This window comes from Lepidochelys olivacea (genome assembly GCF_965140295.1).
Source record: "Lepidochelys olivacea isolate rLepOli2 genome assembly, chromosome: 8".
Lineage (NCBI taxonomy): Eukaryota > Metazoa > Chordata > Testudines > Cheloniidae > Lepidochelys > Lepidochelys olivacea.
The window spans coordinates 53682454-53705179 of NC_140418.1; the positions used below are offsets into that span (position 1 = coordinate 53682454).

The 22726-nt window shown below is 47.3% G+C and overlaps 1 protein-coding gene across 1 annotated transcript in view; it reads left to right on the plus strand.

The window, feature by feature from the left end:
- The first annotated feature begins 13393 nt into the window (after positions 1 to 13393).
- Positions 13394 to 22726, plus strand: part of CACNA1E (calcium voltage-gated channel subunit alpha1 E) — a 257484-nt gene continuing 248151 nt past the window's right edge. The window contains exon 1 of the mRNA XM_084636282.1: positions 13394 to 13619. Within this exon, the coding sequence (XP_084492408.1) occupies positions 13582 to 13619 (38 nt within the window). The 5' untranslated portion in view covers positions 13394 to 13581. The remainder of the gene's footprint in view (positions 13620 to 22726) is intronic.

Sequence of the window (22726 nt, forward strand, 5' to 3'; positions counted from 1 at the left end):
AAGAGGCTTGTAACTGACCTCCCAGTGTGTCTGGCTCTCCTCAGACCTGGCCTCCTTGTTGCACTGTTCGCAGATGAACAAAGCAGCCTTAGACTCTTTTGTACATCAGCCATTGTCCTTTTTTGATTCTGCCTTCCCTGAGGTCAGTTTCCTTTGAGATGCCTGCCAGTGATTGTGCCATCCACACACAGTCCAGTTCCAGGGATCTAAAATAGAAACAGACTTTCCTGAGAAATTAGAAGAGTCAGGAAGTAAGATTGGTCGAACACACCCTCGCCTGGCTGGATGCTTTGCAAAATTTTGCTGTGCAGGCCCATGGTTTAAGTTAAAGCATTGTGTGAGATACATGAGAAGTATTGTACAGCGGAACAAAGGCACTTGCCCAGACTAAAGGCTGTCTGGATATCTAGTCCCAGAATATCTCATGTCCCAAGGAGAAATGTCAGGTAATCAGAGCTCCTTCTTCCTTTATCTGATCTATTTTAGTTGGTTATAGTGCCTTTTGTTGTGCCTTTTGTTGTGGGATCTAAGCACTGCCCAGCTTGGCTCATTGCCAACAAGTAATTTTCTTTCACCTGAATGTTCATAGAAATATGAGCTGTCCCTTAAAAATCAGGTTTAATGGACTCTTGTTTGGTTCTATGCAGTTCCTGACTCCAAAACATGGTTGCATATTTGGTAACATCCCTTTGAGGCCCCAGTTCAGCAAAGTGCATAAGCATGCACTTACATAACAGCCATACTCATTCAGACCAATGCTCCATCTAGCCCAGCATCCTGTCTCTGACTGGCCAACGCCAGGTGCTTCAGGTGGAATGAACAGAACAGGGTAATTCCAAATGATCCATCCTCTGTTGTCCAGTCTCAGCTTCTGGCATTTGAAAATTTAGGGTCACCTGGAGAATGGGGTTGCATCCCTGCCCATCTTGGCTCATAGCCATTGATGGACCTATCCTCTATGAACTGATCTAATTCTTTTTTGAACCCAGTTATACTTTTGGCCTTCACAACATGCCCTGGCAAAGAGTTCCATTGGTTGACTGTGCACTGTGTGAAGAAGTACTTCCTTTTGTTTCTGCCTTTAAACCGGCTGCTTATTAATTTCATTGTGTGACTCCTAGTTCTTGTGTTATGTAACACTTCCCTATTCACTTTCTCCACACCAGTCATGATTTTATAGACCTCTATCATATCCCCCCATTAGCTTTCTCTTTTCTATCCTGAACAGTCCCAGTCTTTTCAATCTTTCCTCATATGGAAGCTGTTCCATACCCCTAACCATTTTTCTTGACCTTCTCTATACCTTTCCCAATTCTAGTATATCTTTTTTGAAATGGGGCAACCAGAACTGTTTGCAGTATTCAAGGTGTGGGTGTACCACAGATTTATAATGCAGCATTATGATATTTTCTGTTTTATTATCTGTCCCTTTCCTAGTGGTTCCTAATGGTTCCCTTTGAAATGAGTGGGATTTAAGAACATGCTTAAGTGCTTTAGTGAGTTAAAGTCTAAACCAGGTCTATGCTAGAAAACCTTTTCTGGCATAACAATGTCAGGGTGTGATTTATTTATTTTATTGTGACATTTCTATGACAGTAGGAAAGCCCTAGTGCGGATGCAGTTACACGGGCATAAAAGTGCTTTTGCTGGTATGGCATAGGTCTGGTCTGTACTAGAAAGCTTTGCTGGCATAGATATGATGAGGGCCCTACCAAATTCGTGGTCTATTTTTTTTTTAATTTCACCATCATATCATTTTAATAATCTTGAATTTTATGGTTACAGATATTTAAATCTTAAATTTCATGGTGTTTTAACAACTATGAATATGTATTTTTCAAACAGCAAAATATAAACATGTAAAGTCGTAAAGACTCAGCGTTTCTCAACCTGGGGGTCCCAGCTAAAAAGGGGGTTGCAAAGCTATTGTGGGGGGGGGCGTGGTATTGCCATCCTTATTTCTGCCCTGCCTTCAGAGCTGGGTGGCCGTAGAGCTGCGGCTGCTGGCCAGGTGCCCAGCTCTGAAGGCTGTGTCCCCACCAGAAGCAGTACTGAGGTAAGGGTGGCATGGTATGGTGGCAGCAGTATTGCCACCCTTATTTCTGCACTGCTGGTAGTGGGGACGCTGCCTTCAGAGCTGGGCACCTGGCCAGCAGCCGCAGCTCTCCGGCCACCCAGCAGCTGCTGCTCTCCAGCTGCCCAGCTCTGAAGGAGATGGTAAAAATACATAGAAGACCAGCTTTCACAGGGGAAACCAGATTTCACAGTCCGTGATGTGTTTTTCATGGCCGTGAATTTGGTAGGGCCCCAGATATGACTGCTAGGAGTGTGAAAAAATCACTGACTAATGGACATAGCTAGCATAGATAACGCTTACACCAGCGAAAGTCCTTTTGCTGGTATAACCTATTCCGTTCATGGAACTAGTTTAAACTGTTCTGGCAAAAGAACTCTTTTGCAGGTAATAAGCTGCGTTTCCACTTGGGAGGTTTGCTGGTATAACTCTACCGGTATTTCTATGCCAGAAAATCCTTTTAAATAGAGACAAGATTTTATTTTGCTTACCCAAATTGGTATAAGCTATAATAACAAAAGCAATTTTTTTCTGGCATGAATTGCATCTACGCTAGTAAAACACTACAAGTGAGCTGTAGCGCACGAAAGCTCATGCTCAAATAAATTGGTTAGTCTCTAAGGTGCCACAAGTCCTCCTTTTCTTCTTACTACAGGTATAGTTGCACCAGAAAAACTTGAGTCCACATTGAGTCCTGTTCTTCACGCAGATTTTGTACTTATGTGTATTCGCAGTGTGATTTTTCCTTTAGTGAGATAGTGATACTGGTAGAATCCCTAATGTGAATGCAGTTATACGGGAATGAAGATGCCTTAGTGTAGCTTATTCCCGATCCCATATGGGAATAGCTATATTGATATAAAGCACCTTTATATTGGTGTTACTTCATCCATGCTAGGGGCTTGTATCTCTTTACCTCTACCAGTATAGTTAACGTGGTACAATTTTTGTAGACAAAGCCCTTAGGCCTAAGTGCTCACTTCTGCTATCGCATACAGAGCCTCAACAATCCCAAACACCGGTTGTGAGAGAGGCCCTTTATTAACCAAAACCAAGCAGCTTTTGCTCAGGCTCAAGTAACAAACAGCCATGTGACTCAAAATTGTATACATCATCAGTTGAAAGTGACACCTACATTTACCCAGAGGTCATAACTGCAGACACAGCTGTCTGCTACTTGGCCAGTTTTTGAGTTTGTTGTTAAATGAAACTAAACCTTGAATTCCAAGTAGCTCTAGGTTTTGTTCACCCACTGCTGCCTTGCTATTGTGAAACAAAAGCGTAGATACAAGAGGAGTGAAGGGTAATTTACAACTAAACATATTAAGATGATAAGAGACATAGTGAAGCAATGAGAATGAATCACTCATTTGAGGGTCCACTTGACTTTGCTCTGTGAGGCCTTGTAATTAATTTACTGTTATCATGCTAACCTTTTGTGCTCTGCTTCTGAGCACTGCTTTGCATCATTAAATGGTTCCCCCATTTTTCTCACATCTCTTTGACCAAGGACTAATATTCTGCAGCTCAGATAGAGTGAACACTGTTCAGGGAAGGAAAACAGGTGATAATTAAGGTTTCAGAGTAACAGCCATGTTAGTCTGTATTTGCAAAAAGAAAAGGAGGACTTGTGGCACCTTAGCGACTAACCAATTTATTTGAGCATAAGCTTTCGTGAGCTACAGCTCACTTCATCGGATGTGATAATTAAGTGGCCTGATGTTAAGGTAGAGGGGGTGAGTTGGAGTGGCAATGGGGGTGAAATGGGAGACTTAAGGGGGTGGTGGTCAGAGGGGTACGCCAGAGAGAGCGGGCAGAAACTGGGAAGGAAGGTGAAATGGGTGTGAAGTCTCAGGGAGGGGGAGATGGGGTGGCTGAGTGAAAAGATGCAGAGAGAGCAGGAGGAGTGGGCGAAAAGGGGAAAGCGTCTCCAAAGCTGCCTTAATCAACTTCTAAATCTGCCCTCAAGCAAAGATCTCTCCTCGTGCCTTACCGCTCTTGAGGTGACTGCCCCTTCCCCTGGCTCTGTTTGGTTTCTGTGATTGACTGGAGTCTGAATTCAGGGATACAAAGAGTTTGAATATTTGTGTTCTTGCTCTGAGGCTGGATGAAACCTCTTCCCTGCCACTTACCGTCTTCATCACCTGGTACGAAGAGGACTGTGCCTTGCAGAGTTGCCTCTGGAAGGTGCTGGTTGTAGTCATTCTGTGATGGACTCATAAACCAAGGGGATGTGACAGATGTCTAGTTTGGAAAGCAATAATCTGGTGTGGCATGTGCACCAGATGAGACCCCACCTTAGTCCTCCCTACCGCTAGGGATAGGGTGAAGGGAGACAAGTGGCCCAGTTTTGCAGACTGTATTGCATTAACCTATGAGCCATGGCCAGTGGCAGCATGCAGTGCCCAGAAGAGAGAGAACTGACACAGAGTGGATTTTTCAGGATGGCATCAGCACGACTCAGCAGCATGTTGTGCTGTGGCCTATGGGATGCCCTTTGATCGCTTGGACGTTTGGAGACACATTGTCCTCCTACGTACGTGATGTTGCCCTGTTGTAGTCGGTGGAGTGAGAGCAGTGCAAGTGTGCGGCTAATGCAGGCGTAACTCGCAGGGCTCTGGTGAGGGTTATTCAGAGAATAGATGAAAAGTGCTTTGATCATTAAAAGTGCTACCTAAGTGCTCAATATTATCATGATGGTAATACATGGGTACTTGGATAAGAGATTGTATTGATGTCATTGCAGCACATGCACTGAGGCAGCAGAAAAACCTCTGACATGACCTCCTCTTTTTAGACCAGCAATAATGCGTGCAGGCTAGAGTATAGCTCAGTGCTGTTTGCATTTATGATCTTGCTTTTTCCTCATTTTGTTTAATTAGGGTTCTAAAACTGCGAACAAAAGTTCTGCAGATTATAGTCTCCCATCTTCGTAAGTTTCTGGATGTGTCTTGTATACAATCAAAACAATGGGCCAAGTTTTTTTGTGGGTGTTGATTGGCACAGCTCTTTTGAAGCCAATGGAGCTGCGCCAATATACACAGCAGAGTGTTTGGCCTTGTATCTCTAGTCAACTGGATGTGAGTCATCAGGTTGTATGTGGCTACTCTCCAAATCAGACTGACTTCTTATGGGCTGTCTTTCAATGACTGTAACAAGTTGGGCTCCAAAAGAATTCCTGGTAATTTCTCTTCCATAACTTGTTCTCTGAGATCAACGTGTTGAGAGATTTCCAAACAGCCTTCTGCCCCCGTAAAAGATGTCTGGCATGCATGTTCATCTGGTGTCTCTTCTCTCATGAATCTGTGCATCCATTCTGCATGTACTTGAAGGAAGACCTTAATCTTTTTTCTTTTAGGAACAAGGATATGTTATTTAGTATCTTGATGACTGTGTAATGCCCCACAAAATGGAGTCAATTTAGGGTTTCCTCCAGTTCTGTCCAGTGGTGTAGCCAAACTGTTTTTTCACTCATGGCATTCTGACCCTGAGTTGTTCACCTGTTTCACTGCCCACTAGAATGAACCTGGCACTTCAACTGCCCCTGTGCTTCTTCCCAGGTCTGTTACCTCCTGAAGTCTGAATGTCAAGTCACAGAAGTTGACTTCTTCCGTATTCATAACATGTGGGAATGGTTTCAAACTGCAGCGCCCTCCTTTCCCATAGCAACCAACGCCGGTTGGGTTTGCCGTTTAAAAGGAGGGGCTACGGTTTTGAGTTGGATGTGTAGCACATCCTTCCCCCCACCGTGTGGCTATTCTCCGGGTTGATCCCTTTTAGCCAAGCGCAAACAGCCCAGCATGACTGGGGTTCATGAAGGAGAGCAGGCGGTTATACAGTGGAGGCAGCGGGGGTCTGTGCTCTTGTTGGCTTTCCTACAGCTCCAACAGATGCTTCATCGCGTCCGTTTGCTTCCCCATTAGCCTCAGCATCGCGTCCTGCCTCCACTCTTCGCACTCACTTAATGCTTTCGTGGCCTATGCCACTGAATGCCTCCATGCATTAAGCTTTGCCCTGTCAGTGCGGGAGGACTGCATGAGCTCGGAAAACATGTCATTGCGAGTGTGTTTTTTTTCACCTCTAATCTGCAATAACCTCAGGGACGGAGATGATAGGGGGAGCATAGAAACATTCTACGCTCTATGATTCTGGGGGGACTGCATGGTCACCTGTGCTGCTGAGTTCGCCACGCTGACCAAGCAGGAAATGAAATTCAAAAGTTCCCGGGGCTTTTCCTGTGTACCTGGCTCGTGCATCAGAGTTCAAAGTGCTGTCCAGAGCGGTCACAATGGAGCACTCTGGAATAGCTCCCGGAGGCCAATACCGTCGATTTGCGTCCACACTACCCCAAATTCGACTCAGCAAGGTCGATTTTTAGTGCTACTCCCCTTGTCGGGGAGCAGTACAGAAGTCGATCTTAAGAGCCCTTTAGGTCAACGGAACGGTGTTGGTTGTGTGGACACATTCATTTTTAAATTGACCTAGCGTGGCTAAATTCGACCTAACCCCGTAGCGTAGACCAGGCCTAAGAGTCTGGCTTAGGCGGCCAAGATTGCATATTTTGCAACACTGCAGTGAGCTTGTGACCAGAGAGGCAGCTAAATGCAATACCCTACACAGCCTGATGCTGGTACAAGTTTGCCAGTTCTCAGAGTGGCTGTGCTGGGCCTGTGTTTTTCCAGCAATGTGGTTGCAAGTGAAAGTCGATGCCGGAGACAGAAGCTGCATTTTCTATCTTTGCTGTTCTTTTCTCTCCCTTTTTGTGTGTGTATTTTTCTTTTCTTTCTAGGAAATGGGATAGGACTTTAATTGCGACAATGACAGTCCCAGGCCATATCAACTAATTTTTTCTCTTTTCCCCCAAAAAGGACATCACCTCCCTACATGAGCAAATTGGGACCAGGATTGATGGATGCTGTGAGGTCTTCCCATTCTAGGTCTTCCTCCAGCAGATCTGCTGGGCTACTGAAAAGTAACTCAGGGTATTTAGGCTACTCTTCCAAGATGTTTGAGCAAGACAAATTGAAGGCTAAGAATATATGCAACCACATGACAAATCTGTGTCCACAAGCGTAAGAACCTGCAGGGCTGCAACCTAGATCTGTGTGGGTTCTGTGCCACTGATGCCTCTGCATTTCCACTATAGGCGTAGGCTGGGCTCCCACAGGAGGACCCTGTGAGTCTGGGCTCGACAGGAAGTATCACCCAACGGGACCTGAGTGTGTGCCCCTTACAGACCACTGATTGGCCAGTACCAGTACTTAAACCAGGAAGACGTGAAAGGGAGCTGTCTGAGCAGCAACACAGAGTGCCTGTCTGTCTCTGCTCCAGACCCTGCTTGCAATGGGCCCTAGACTCCAGCTTCCGACCCTGGTTTGTCCTCAACTTCACTCCTCAATTGCTGTCTATAACCTGGCACCTGACCCTGGTCTCCTGGTAACCTGACCCTGCCTGTCTCCTGACACCTGAACCTTGGTCTGCCCTCTGGCCTATCTCAAACTCTGACCTCCTGGTCCCTGACTCCTAACTCCTGCTCTGACTGCCCTTGTCTAGACCCTGACAATAAGTGCCCCTCTGGATTGGAGCCCTCGTTGTATATATGCTGTGAATTCTGCACCTAACACATTTGCAAGTTGGGGCTAAATAGCCAGATGCTCCAGTAGTTGAATACTTGATCTCTTTCTAATTCAATTCGTCCTAGAAACCACTGGTCAGTGTTTATCAAGGTCATCAGTCTTCTCCAGCACAAATCCAACAGCAGACTGTCACGCATCTTGTTACCGTTAATGGATGATCTGGAGTCTGAAAGTTAAGAGCCTCCAAAGATCTTATTCGTGAATAATGAAACAATCCAGAATGTGTCACAAAGGCAGCTTTTCCTTGATCTGCCTTTGCTGCTCCTCTGCTGGGGTCTGGATCCTAAATCAAAACTGCTGCAACATTTTGCTCCAGCCATTATCCAAAGTGTCCGTTATGTTAACAAAGGATGGCTGTCTTTACCTGTCTGCCATGTGTTTCCTGTCTCTATTAGACTTTTTAATAGAGTCCTCCAGCCAGGGATAGAGCTGTTCTTTTACTGCTGCCACCAGGGGGATGTCTTAGCGGGGCACTCCCAGGTTGATAGGAAATGTGCCGCAGCACTCAGTCACATACGTATTGGTGCAGCTGTTCTAATTATTTAGTTTCATCCCCTTTCACTGAAGCTTTTGTCCAGGCCACCTCTAAATTGCTTTCTGGATGGGGCTGCTTTTCATCTCTTGGCCACAGCCCCTGGGACAGATGATGAGGTGGCACCTCTGATAACACTGTCTCCTGCTAATTGTTTACCAGCAGTATCTGCTTCTCAATCACACTGATTACCCTGACCCAGAACTTTCCATTTCGGGGCTACTTGAAACCGAGTCGTGCTAAATGCCAGTTCTGACTGTGTATTGGTAACTTGGAATGCTCCTTCAGGGCTCAGCTACGCTGGCAACGCTAAAATGCCGCCGTGGCCGTGCTTTAACGTGGCTTGTGTGGTCGCGGGGAGAGAGCTCTCCCAGCGCTCTAAAAACCCCACCCCCACGAGGGGCGCGGCTCCCAGCACTGGGGCACTGTCTACACTGGCGCGTTACAGCGCTGAAACTCGCTGCGCTCAGGGGGGTGTTTTTTCACACCCCTGAGCGAGAAACTTGCAGCGCTGTAAATTGCCAGTGTAGACAAGCCCTTAGATTCTCCACAGCTTTCCATTCTTTTTACAGGTGCATGCTGTAGTGGTGCATGATGACTTAACTTCATAGCAACTTTACTCCAGGCCAGGAATGGGACAGGACAGTTGATGTGGTGATCCTGACCTCTCCACCTGATGTTATGGTAGTGGGACCTCTGAGCTCCCAAGAGTTTCCTCCTGACGTCCTCACGGTGTGAGCACCTACTCCTACCAACATCCATCGGGAATATGTGGATATTGTGCAGGGAATTGTGCTGAACAGGGCTGTCCTGGTAATCTTAACACACTGGCAACCTCCACTTTTCCTAACTCCCCTCCTTCTTTCCTTTGGGTTGGGCAGTTATTTCCAAATGCCCTTTACCTCCCCTGTAAATGTCATGTGGCCCAACTGGGGAAGAGTTAGCCACCCTCATCTGATCAAAGGGTGGCTTGTGAGCTGTGTGCATGTCTGCTTCCTCTAGTTGGCCGAGTCAAGCAAGGCACGCAGTGGCATTTCTCTGTTTGCTTGTAGTGTGATAACTTGAAGATCACATCTGATCAATTCCAAACTCTCTGGGAGTGTTCTACGCATCAGTGGGAAGCATCAGAAAAGCCTGTTTTCCACTAAAACCATCACCTGGTCACTCAGGACACTGGGGCGAGGCAGTGACCACCCCATGGGAGGGGACCAGCAGAGGTCAGGCAGTGACCTCAGAGTTGAGGGTTAGGTCTAGTGGGCCTCTCGCCCAACTCCAGCCAGCCTCCCTACTCCACCCGGGGTTTCTCCTCCCTGCTCTCCAACCCGCCCCTCCCCCACACAAAAAAAAAGAAGAAGAAAAAGAAAAATCAGTGGAGCCCTTTGCTGCCGCTCCTGCTACCTGCCTCCTGGTCAGACCCCTCTTGATTTTGATGGGAAACTGGAAAAGCCCGGCAGCATGTGACCAGGGGCGCCAGTTTCGTCCCTGAGGTCTGCTCACTGCACATAGTGTACAGCTTGCGTGTGATATATGATGAGTTCAGTGCTGCTCCCAGTTTCCCCCTTTGGGGCAGGGAATTTGTTTATAAACAGGGGCAGAGTGATTAAGACAACAAAAGGCTTGTCATTAAATTAAGGATCCTTCGATGATCCTGAAAGCATTGCCAGGCACTCCAGTTACAAGATAGGAAACAAAGGGTAGGAATAAATGGTGAGAATGGAGAGAGGTAAATAGTGGTGCCCCAGAGGAGTCTGTACTGGGACCAGTGCTGTCAAACATATTTGTAATTGATCTGGAAAAAGGGGTAAACAGTGAGGTGGCGAAATTTGCAGATACAAAATTATTCAAGATAGTTAAATCCGAAGCTGACTGCAAAGAGTTACAAAGGGATCTCACAAAACTGGGTGACTGGGTAAATGGCAGATGAAATTCAATGTTGATAAATGCAAAGTCATGCACATGGCAAAATATAATCCCAATTATACATATAAAATGATGGGGTCTGAATTAGCTGTTACCTGTCAAGAAAGATCTTGAAGTCATTGTGGATAGTTCTCTGAAAACATCTGCTCAATGTGCAGCGGCAGTCAAAAAAGCGAACAGAATATTGGGAATCATTAGGAAAGGGATAGATAATGACAGAAAATATCATATTGTCTCTATATAAATCCATGGTATGCCCATACATTGAATACTGCGTGCAGATTTGGTCATCCCATCTCAAAAAAGATATATTGGATTTGGAAAAAGTACAGAAAAGGGCAAGAGAAATGATTAGGGGTATGGAATAGCTTCTGTATGAGGAGAGATTAAAAACACTGGGACTTTTCAGCTTGGAAAAGAGAGGACTAAGGGGGAAATGATAGAGGCCTATAAAATCATGAATGGTGTGGAAAAACTGAATAAGGAAATGTTATTTACTCCTTCACATAACGCAAGAACTAGGGGTCACCAAATGAAATGAATCGGCAGCAGATTTAAAACAAACAAAAGAAAGTATTTCTTCACAGTCAACCTGTGGAACACTTTGCCAGGGGATGTTGTGAAGGCCAGAACTGTAATAGGGTTCCAATAAGAACTAGATAAATTCATAGAGGATAGGTCCATCACTGGCTTTTAGCCAGGATGGGCAGGGATGGAGTCCCTAGCCTCTGTTTGCCAGAAGCTGGGAGTGGGCGACAGGGGATGAATCGCTTGATGATTACCTGTTCTGTTCATTCCCTCTGAAGCACCTGGCATTGGCCACTGTTGGAAGACAGGATACTGGGCTAGGTGGACCTTTGGTCTGACCCAGAATGGGCATTCCAGTGTTCTTATATAGAACCCAGATGTATCTGCCCCTGCTGTAACCTACTAGACCCCATTCCCCTCCCAGAGCTGAGATAGAACCCAGGAGTCCTGATGGGGTCTTTCTCTCTGCAGAGTTACAAAGTCAGAATATACATTAAAATTTTAAACCTAACCAGTGTCTCTTAAGTGACTTGCCACAAGATGTCCGAACATGTTAGTATTAGAGCGGAGTGGATCTAATATTTATTTAATTTTCTTTCTTTTATTTAGGAATTAGATACAGTGCTCCTGTCAGCTAATTGCTAAGTTATCTGCCAAAAAACTAGAGTTTTCAAGTGCCCAAGTAGCCCCTGGAATAACGGTTAAAGTTGCCCCCCCCATCAAAATCTGAAATGGCAACCCTGATGCAACTGAAAACTAATAGCTGACAGGCTAGTCAGAATCAGTCTGTCCGCTTGCATGTTTGTAACCCTGCTTCTAGTCTGACCCATCCGCTTATTCATGGGTACGTTATCTTCCTTCGTCAGCAGATCGGGAAGTTAGCTTGTTAAGCCATTTATAATCTGACTTTCCTAACAGGGCTCTGTCATGGGCAGCCGGTAACCTGGCCATTGGGGGAGGCTAGCCCCAGACCCCACCCCTCCCTCTTCCATTCTGCTCCACCTCCCCTGCAGGAGCCCAGAGCATCCCCACCACGGCCCCTGGCCCCAGTGCTGGGTGGCCGGGCGGCACTGCCACAGTGCCCCCAGCCCTGGTGGGCCGGGTGGCCAGCCCTGGAGTGCCAGGGAGCAGCACCCCTAGTCTTGGTGCTCTGGCTGGCCAGCCCCAGCTAGCCTGGGCCAGGGCAGAGCATAGGGAACTGCAGGAGGGGCCTGGGAGCGGAGCTTGGGTGGGACCACGCCAGGCTGTTTGGGGAGGCACAGCCTCCCGCAGCCTATGACACCCGCCAGCCATGGGCTCCATCACTGCCTGCAGCACAGGGTCTTTCTAGCTTGCCGGCTTCAACATTCAGTACAGCAGGTTCTGTTTCACCTGGGTCTTCTCCGATTTGGGTGCGATGCTGTGTCAAAGCCTCTGTAAAGTGCAAAGGTAGCTAGCGAGGGGCTGCCCACCTGGCGTATCCTGGCCTGCTATCGCTTGTGGCATTTCGGAAGAGCTAGTCCTCCTTGATAGTGGCTCTGGTTACTTATACTAGCTGTTTACACTATCCCCAGCCAGCAATGGGAGGCTGCTGACGAAAGGCCTTTGCATTGCCGGGATGCTCTGGTGCTTTCTTCCCGGACTGCTCGTTCACCCAGATGAAAAGTTATTCCCCAGCCCTCTGCGTGGCCGTGTACTCTTAGCAGGCAGCAGTGCTGCTGCCCCTTTCCTTCCTGTGACAACGCTGCAAATCCCCGCAACATGCACAGGTTAAAGAGGAAACCTGCTGCAGGAGCCAGCAGCAAAGCCACATGCGCTGGGACCCGCGCTCGAGTTAGGGGACAGCACCACCTACTGTCACAGATGCTACTTGCATTTACCTTTGCAGCCTGAAGTTTTGTCAAACTCCCTCACCAGCGGCTAGAATGTGGGAGTGGGGGCAAGTTAACTACTTTCTGCCCTTGCATCCGATGAAGTGAGCTGTCGCTCACGAAAGCTCATGCTCAAATACATTGGTTAGTTTCTAAGGTGCCACAAGCACTCCTTTTCTTTTTGCCCTTGGAAGAGCAAGCGGTGGGGGACATTTGTCTGTTCTTGGCCCAGGGCAAAAGAGGGTTAATCCATCGCTGCTGGTGGAAGGATTGGGCCTGTGATTAAGATGGATTTAGACGAGAACTGGGGGTCCCTTTCCAGCCCAGGCAAAGGGACCTAGTGACAAATCAAGATAGGGGGAGATTCACCTGCTCAGGCAAAGGCCCCGAGAAATAGGGTGTTGCAGGTATGGAGTAAACAGCCATCTCCCTCCTGCTTTGCAGCCCCCCGTCACATGCAGGTACCCGGAGGTGACTAGCTTTTTGTTAAACTCTTCGGTAGTGGTGGCACAACACACAGCCACCTGGGGATCATGGTTATGTTACTTCTCACTGATCAGGAGCTTGCTATTAATTTCCCCTGTCTGTCTTGTGCCCTCTCTAGAGTGATGTACCGCAACGGTGCCGAAGATGCTTGGACTCGGCGCATGTTCTCTCAGCACTCGCACGCTCTCCGAGGCCAGCTCCCTCACGGCCAGTGGGGTTGCCGAGCTGGACTCCGACTCCCAGAGATACGTCCTGGCCCTTCCAGAGGAAGAGACATGGCGCAAGCACCAGCTCGGCCTGATGCAAGCCACCCAGTCCTGCAGCCTGCTGGAGCCCGAGGCTTTGGGGGATGCTCTGGTCTCCCGCACGGCCAGCTTTGACGTCCTCTATGAGCCAGGGTCCCGGGAGGGGGAGGCCTGCTTGGGCTTTGAGGGGAGCAGCACTTTTGACCTGGGACTGAGCCAGTACATCCCAGTGAGCCCAGATGTGATCAAGCGCCGGAGGGGCGGGCTAATCGAACAGAGGGACATCATCAAGGCGCACGAGGCTCACAAGATGCAGAGCACGCCGCAGGCGAGGCGGAAGGAGTGGGAGTAAGTACCCAGCAGGCCCTGTGGTGGTGGCACGAGGCGGCTCTAGATAAGAGAAGATGTTACTTCTCACTGCTCACGGGTGATTGGAGCTCAGGCCCCTGACTCCAGTGGCCAGCGGGGGCTCACAAGGGTTCTGGAGGCAGCATGCCCAGCTTTGCGGGGAGGAAAAGCCTTACACAATTGCCATCCCACAATCACCCTTAAAGTGAGCCATCATCAGCCAGAAAGATAGGTCAACCCATTGTGCAGGCCCTTTGGGAAACAAAGAGGAAGAGCTGGAGGGATCGTGGAGGCCTTGCCTGCTAAACTACCAATGCCAATATCTTCCCGTGCCCCACCCAGCCTTCTGTCCCCTCCTGCAGGGAGCGATTCTAAAATAGAATGAAAAAATCCCTGTCTGGGGTCTTTTCTCTGCTGTTTCCCCTGGGAATGGGCCAGATCTTTAACCAGCTCTTTGAACCCGGGACATGGCTTCCAACCTCCCTTTGTGTTGCTAAGGAGTTTTGCTCAACGCTAGTTGCTATCCTTTCTTTGGTCCCTTCTCTGTGTCCTCCCCACCATTACTGCGTTCAGTGCTCTCCTGGCTTCATGGCTGTTACCCTTGGCTCTGCGCTGACGGTGGGAATTTCTGGGCACGTTGTTCTAAGGGCCTGGATTCCTTATGCTTTGATGCTTTGAGGGGAGGAGGTTGGTATGTGTGCCACAGTGGACTGCACCATATTAGGGAGTTCAGTACTCATCAGTCAAGGCCAAACAGAATTCACACCTCTCCCACTCCTGCCTGCCCTTGTCTCTGGGTTGTAGCGAAGTGTCTGACTGTAACTACACTAGAGGGCCAGGAAAAAGCTCTCTACAGATTACCTTGGTGATGGGTATTTAGCTGTACTGTGTAGTGGGGAAACCCTACAGGCATAAAATCCGTGATGTAACTTTGATCTCTAGACACAGTCTCCAGAGGCACAGGGAACAATCTAACCTAGTGACTCCTAAGGCACCAGAAGCTCTAAGGGCAACCCTGAAAGGAGGGTTTGACTGTCTGGTAGGACAGACACAGAGAACAAGCTAATATTTCTGGAACTGGGGACCTGAAAATGATGCTGCAGGCAGTGAGTTGGGGCAATGTGACCCTTTGCTAAACAAACAGATGCAGTTTCCAGGTAAGCCTGGTTGCATCCTGGAAGTGATTTATTTTAAATGGATCAGGAATGGAGACGTCCCTGATGCTGATTGTCTGGCTTCAAGCTTTATTGCTTATGTAAATGCCGTGCAGCTGAAGTGTGTAGGTGAGCTGTAGCTCTCGAAAGCTTATGCTCAAATAAATTTGTTAGTCTCCAAGGTGCCACAAGTCCTCCTTTTTTTTGAGGTGTGCAAGTTATTAGTTTGTCAACCACATCTTCCTTATGGGGATTTTAGTCCCCATCGATCCCGGTAGACTCATGCCAATAAGGTTCTGGTTGCCAGCACTCACGCCTTGCCTGTTGTCACATGAAGCGTCTATTCTGGACTTCGAGCTCTTTTGAATTAAAATGGGGCTGTAATGAGAAAAGGGACTGTGATTACAAGTGATGCCATAGGAGCCCACACTTACAGCATCGCAGAGGCTCTCCTGTGGAATGGGGTCGGTTTGCACATCAAAGATAACTTTTCTAACGGCCAGGTCATCACTGCAGAAATGGTATCTTGTGTTTGATACTACACCTGGAATCTCCACCTCTGTGGCCTGGGGCAAGTCTCCAACTTCTGTAAAATGGGGGAATAGTTACTCACCTCATATGGGTGTTGAGAGATAATTGGTCAGTGTTTGCGCAGAGCTTTGGAAAGGAAAAGTGCAATATACGTACTGAGCTGTTATAAATGCCTCACCCTGTGTCCACCGTCTGTGTACACCCACTCTAACCACTAGGAATTAGATGCATAACATCTCTGCAGGACATTTCTAAGGGCAGGCTTGCCTATCCATCCTTGCAGCTAACACTCTCATCATCTTGATGACTGCAATGTCCTCTTCTCTGGCCCGGACAAATGCAATCTTGCCCTGCACATATCCAAGATCATTTTCCTATCCCATTGCTTTAACCATATCTTTGCATCCCTCCACGGGCTCCTCTTTCTCCACAGTATCAAACATAAGCTACTCGTCTTCACTTTCAGGGCCCTTTATGGCTTATCCCCATCCTACCTTTCATATGCATCAGGTCCGTGATGTGCTTCATCGTCCATTTGTTACATTTTCAAACAAGCACTGTGGTCCTTTTCCCCATGCTGCCCCTGGTGCTTGGGAGGTGCTCCCTGTAAACATCTGAACCGGGGCTGTGGAGTGCCATTGGAAGTGTGTGTGTGTGGGGGGCATGAATTTCCCTGCACCCCCCACCCCCGACCTGATTCTCATCTTCCTCTCTGACTGTGGGCTCCTGGGCCCAGGAGGATGGCAGCTACAAAGGCCAGGGGATACTATCAGGCCAGGCCTGGCTTACTTAGGGGGTGGGGTGATACGTACTTCCCTGTACCTCCCTTGCTCCTGGGCATGTGCGTCCAGCTGGCAGTGGGGGAGACCTGGCATGGTGCAGATCTGGTGGCAGCTCAGCTCAGCTGCTGGGACCTGGCTGGAGGCAGATTCCTCCACTGATATCCTTCGCTCTGCTCCCAGCCTCCTCTGCTTGGGCAGGCGCTGTCCCCATGCCCTGGATGAGGGGGCTGCGAGGTGATGCTGGGTGAAAGCAGTGGTGCTTGGGGAGAGGTGCCTCATCTCAGGCCCGGACTCTGCATCTGCAGGGCACCATTACAAAGCACATTTCCCCAGTTATTGCCAGGTATGTTGTTTCCTGAAGGCTTGTCTACCCTGAAAAATTGACCAGAATTGCTGCCCGACTGATTCAATCACAAACTACTAGCCCTGCCTACAATAAAACGCATTGATAGCCACACTCTTCTGTAATTGGCACCTGTGTCCCTATTAGATATGTCCATCCCTCTCCCACTTTGTGCCACCTATACCAGAGTGTACACCAGCGTTCACTGTAAGAGCGACTCATGAAACTGGACGCAGGAGATAGGAATTGACACGTGGGCTTTGCAAGTGCTGAGTGCCTCGTTATCTTTTGGGACCCACCCGGGACACAAAATTAATAAATAATGGACAAGCAGGAGCAGAGGGATGGAGCCCTTCATTGTCAGCGAGTGTGCTGAGTACCTAAAATAGTAGTGAAACAGTAAAACTGACCTGATTATTTGCAGTTTTATTTCAGGCCAGTGAAATGCTATCCCATTCCTCACTGCTTATTCTGTTGCATGTATGATCTGTGCCTTTCCCCCACGTGGGTATCTGCTGTTCAGTCTAGTAGTAAGTCTAGCATAATACTGTACAGATGGGCTTTCTCCCTTAGACCCACGTATGGGAAGTACACAGAAAAATCGTTCTTGTGTGCGCATCTTTTTTTGCTTAATCTGCTTGTTCCCCTATTGGCAGGTTTAGGTAATGCAGCCCCATTGTCCTTGCATCCTTTGGATCTAAGGGATGCACCCTGCATGTGGCCTTTGGTTGGTCACACAAATCCTCATTTGTTCATTAATTGCCTTCAGCAGTCAACACTTCTTGAGAGGAGGCGCCGTTGTCATGCAGGTAGAGATGGCCTCCATTGCAGGCGGCCTGATTTCTACAGAGAAGAACACTTCAAATATCCAGCCATTCTAAGCCGGGTACAATTCACGTTATACAGGCTGGGTCCTGTTGGCCACCATTTCCTTGCCATCTAATTGTTACACTGTTGGGACTCTGTCATTATGGTGGTGATGACTGGGAGCGGTCCATCATATGAAGGCTCTTGGCCATTTGGTCACATTTAGCGAAATCCTTGTAACTGAATTTGAGAAGTATGATTAAGCACAGTTCAAAGCCCATTGCTGCCCCAGGGTTTTAATATGGCTTGGATAGCCAATAAGGAGAGGGCTAAACTGTGTTCTAGGCTACAGGCCAGATTCCAGGTCCTATTCTGTCTGCTTTGTGCTGTTCCAGTAGCATAAATCTGGCAGATCAGGGTCTTCACTCTCTTTCTCCTGCCTAGGGGTATACTTAGACTGCTGTAAAGACTTTGACTTGGTACCACACGACATTTTATTAACAAGGCACTCATTAATAGATTAAAAACTGGCTAACTGATAGGTCAAATTGTAATCGTAAACGGGAAATCATCATCAAGAAGGCATGTTTCCTATGGGGTCCCACAAGGATGGGTTCTTAGCCCTATGCTATGTAACATATTTATCAATGACCCAGAAAGAAACAAAATTATTGCTGATAAAGAACATTTGCAGATGACCTGAAAGTTGGGGGAGTGATAAATAATGAAGAGGCAGGTCCCTGATTGAGTGATTTGAATTGCTTGGTAAATTGGGCACAAGCAAATTTGGCTAAATGTATACATCCTGGAACAAAGAATATAGGCCATACTTGTCAAATGGGGACTCTATCCTGGAAAGCAGTGACTCTGAAAAAGATTTGGGATCATGGTGGATAATCCACTGAATGTGAGCTCCCAATGTGATGCTGTGGCCAAAAGAACTAAAGCAATCCTGTGATGCATAAACAGTATGAATAGACAGATTATTTTACCTCTCTATGTGGCAGTAGTGTGACCGCTTCTGAAATCCTGTGTCCAGTTCTGGTGCCCACTATTCAAGAAGGATGTTGATAAATTGGAGAGGGTTCAGAGAAGAGCCATGAGAATGATTAAAGGATTAGAAAACTTGCCTGATAGCGATAGGCTCAAAGAGTTCAATCTTTTTAGCTTAACAAAGACATGGTTAAGGGGTGACTTGATCACAGTCTAGAAGTATCTACATGGGGAATAAATATTTAATAATGGGCTCTTCAATCTAGTAGGGAAAGGTCTAACACAATCCACTGACTGGAAGTTGAAGCTAGACAAATTGAGACTGGAAAGAAAGCATACATATTTGACAGCAAAGGTTATTAAGCATTGGAACAATTTACCAAGGGTCATGGTGGATTCTCCATCATTGGCAATTTTTAAATCAAGACTGGATGTTTTTCTAAAATAACTGCACTAGGAATTATTTGGAGGAAGCTCTGTGGCCTGTGTTATACAGGCGGTCAGATGAGATGATCACAATGGTCCCTCCTGGCCTTGGAATCTCTGATTTGTACCCTTTTCTGTCTCCTTATTAGAAAAATGTAGGATTTATTGGGTCAGACCACGGATGTCCAAATTGCAGCCCCAGGGATAATTTTGGATTGCAGCTGTCCTCTCCCTGTAACTACAGAGGACAAAGCTGATCAGCTGCAGGGTTTTCTATTTGGGGAATCTTAGATGGCAATTTATATGTACTGTATCTATCAGGAAAGACAGGGGGACAGACAAAGCACAAACTGTGTTAATATATTTAAATACATTTGTGCTGGGACCCTCAGGCTTCTGGCAAGTGGCCAGCAGGGCTGCTGCTTATGTTGTGGGAGAGGACCCTAGGTTGGAATGGTTTTGTTCATTCTATGTTTAGTAGAGTCCAGTGTGGTCTTATTCTGTGTATTAGACTCTTAATGCTGTATTTAATCATTTCAGGCTAAAGCCTACCCTGCCCATAGCCAGGTATCCAGCTGGTGAGGGGTTAATGGAGTCTTCCTCTTGCACAGCAACATAAGGTCTGGGTGAACTGCATTTCCTGTGCTCAGGAGAGTACAGTGTACGTAGGGGTGCCCTGTGCCCCAATGTGGGGCAGGGAGGGGTGAAGAGCAGTGGAGCTGGCTCCACCTAGTCTCTGGTGGTACTGCCCCTCTCCTTACTCTCCCTTCCGATGGTGGTTCTGACCCTTTGCACCCAGCCTTCTCTAGTGTCTTTGTCTACTTGCTCTGGTGGTCTGCAAGAGGAGCCCCCACTACTAACCTTCTGCATGGTTGTCTTACCACATGTGCTGCTTCCAAGGTCAGCAGCAGAGAGACAGGTGGCTTCACGGCTTCTGCCAGTCGCGTTCCTACCTCCTGGCACCAGGAAGAGCTTTCTGCCATGGTGGGAGAGGATTTGGCAGCTTTCCCCACTCCGCTGGTCCTCCGTTCTCCCATTCGATCATGCCTGCTGCTTCCCCTCTGTTCAGGTGCTTCTCCAGTATTCATCACAGGTGTAGATTCTCACTCCTCTCTCTCCCTGCAGGCCAGTTAGAAAGAGGGTGGAACATCTCTGGGGGTCTGATCCTTCTCATCTGCAACATACATCCTGGAATCATGGGCCACCACACACTGCTGGAGTTGCTTGTGAGGCTGTGCTTTGATACAGTACAGTTAATGCAGTCATGTTTTGGTGGTGGAAAAGCCCATGTAATACGTGGAGGGTAATACAATTGTGTCTCGTTGCTGGAGGATCTTGGGTGCTGCACTGTAATACCGGGGGGATAATGCCATTGTATTTCAGTTGCTGGAGGTTTCAAGGCACTGTGACACAATACAGTGGTGATGCGTTGGGTCTCAGTGCCAGAGGGTCTCTGGTGCTACACTGTAGTTTAGAGAAGGAGGTGTGATCATTGTTGCTGGAGGACCCTGCCTTATGCACTATGATCTAGTGTAGGACAGAGGTAATGCAGCTGTGTCTCCCAGGTGAGTGCTGTGTAATCTGGTGGAGAGTGGAGGTAATGTGGTTGTCTTAGAGCAGGAGAACCCAGGATGCTCGAGCTATAATAAATGGCAGAATGCAGACTTTTCTCAGTGTCCAGTACACAGTGCTGTATTCTGATCACGTTATAGTACAGCACTCCTGGATAGGGCTATTATAAATGATCTAATTAATACAGCAGACCACTGTTTTATTATTTAGTCTGTGTGTTCTCTGCTCATGCAACGAAGAGTTACTGCAGTCATTTGTTCCCTGTTCTGGTATTCATGTCACTAATGCACTACTTATGGCTTCCAAGACTTAATTAAATCATCAGAATCCTATGTTAAAGTGATGTGTAGTCTGTCTTGAATTCCCCAAACTGGAAAATTTATAGTTAAGTAGAGCAACCTTTTCAGAAACAGCACTCGGCTTGCTCCATGTTGCACCTCAGTAAGTTCTGCAGCATGTGAGATATCCCTGCTCCTCAGTGACCCCTCAAGTGGGATTGTGGGAAGAGGTTCTTAGAACTTAGAGCAGTAGGGTGTGTGTGTGTGTGTGTGATGCACTCACCAGCCCAAAGAGTTTGGGGGATGGGTGAGAATAGTTTGGAATTGCTTGTGAATTGACCAAGTCATCTTGGACTCTTTCCAAGCTCTGGGTTGCAAGCAAAGCCCTACAGACAAAAGATGAGGATGAAATTCATCCCTGTGCATCACTGAAGTCCCACGTATGCCCTGCTTTTAGCGTGCGTGCGTTGTGCTCTGCACTGGGGTGAATTACGCCCTGTGTGGAAAGCAGTGCTATGGATGACTTAGTGGGTTTAATATCTTGACTTTGTTCATTCTCCCTTCCATCATCTGGTTAGCGACGGCCGATGAAATCCCAGTGGAACATCATGATGTCTCTGATACGTGGAGCAGGCCTGCCAGAGAACATGCCATTTCCCAACCTAGTACAGCATCTGGCATATTAACCAGCATTAAAATGATTACGATGGAACCCTAATTTAGCATTTGTGGGTTTACTAGGAACAATAAGGGAATAAAACAGCTTAAAAATGCATGAGATGTATTCAGTGGCACTTTTGGAACTGGGACAGTCTGCTTGGTATGTGTACACTGCGCACACTGGAATCAATACAGTTCAGCACCAGGAAATCCATCATCTTTAAAAGAGTCTTTGATGTTTATTGATCAGTCAACTCCAGCCGCAGAGTCTTTTTTTAAAAGCAGACATCTAGTCTGGCCTTCATCAGGCATGACTTGGCTAACTGACATACAAGGGTCTATTGTCTAGTATATCATAGGATTAGAGGTGGAAAGTTAATAGAGCCTTCTGACCATACCCTAGAGGCCGGTCTAGAATGGTTGCCTGCAGCATATTCCCCAGGGCTTTGTACTGTCTAGCTTTAACTGGTGCGAGTGACTGACAGGTCACTGGGTTGAGACAGGATGTCTCAGCAACTTAGTGGGTTCTTGCACTGCTGGCATCAGCTCATTTGGTCCAGGGCCCAGCCCCCTTTCCCTTTTGATTCAACTGTTGAGCATCTTCAGGAAGGATTTCAGCTGTTGCTGCTGGCCATTGGTGAAAGGAGACAGCCCTCTGTAAAACTCCCTGTCACAGATGCCCGTACTTGTCAGATGTGATTCTGCGAGACATCAGGTCAAGAGGACACTGTCAGTTTCATAAAAGTGTATTTAAAAATTGGTGACTCCTCTTACTGATAAACAAATCCTTGCTGATCGTGTTGTGTCTGGTGCCACTTCTCTCTGATTGGATGGCCACAATCACTGTGGCATCTCACAAATGTGAATGAGTTCCTCCTTTACAACACCCCCATGAAATAGGGTAGCATTATTGTCCCCATGTTATGCTTGGGGACCTGAGACACCAGAGAGATAAGGGCAAGATTTTCAGCAAAGCTCAGCAGCCACAGGCGGGGGGACCAGATCCTCAAAACAGCTTGGCTCCTATTTAAGAACCAGAATAAGGGGTCAGATTTTCAAAACACATCAGCATATTGGGCATGTGGCTCTTTCGAAAATTTGACCATGATCCAGGGAATCTGTGGCAGATGTGGGAATCAAGCCCAGATCTCCTGAGTCTTGGGCTGCTGCCGTAGCTACAAAACTATCCTTCCTTTTAGTCACTTTCTGGCTTTGGCTTTCATGCACTGCCCAACACTCTAAGTTCCTGTTAATGTTTTAAAATCCAAACAAGCCTTTGTTTTCATTGGTTTCAGAGTAGCAGTCGTGTTAGTCAGTATTCGCAAAAAGAAAAGGAGTACTTGTGGCACCTTAGAGACTAACCAATTTATTTGAGCATAAACTTTCGTGAGCTACAGCTCGCTTCATCGGATGCATACTGTGGAAAATACAGAAGATGTTCTTATACATACAAACCATGAAAAAATGGGTGTTTACCACTACAAAAGGTTTTCTCTCTCCCCACCCCACTCTCCTGCTGGTAATAGCTTATCTAAAGTGATCACCCTCCTTACAATGTGTA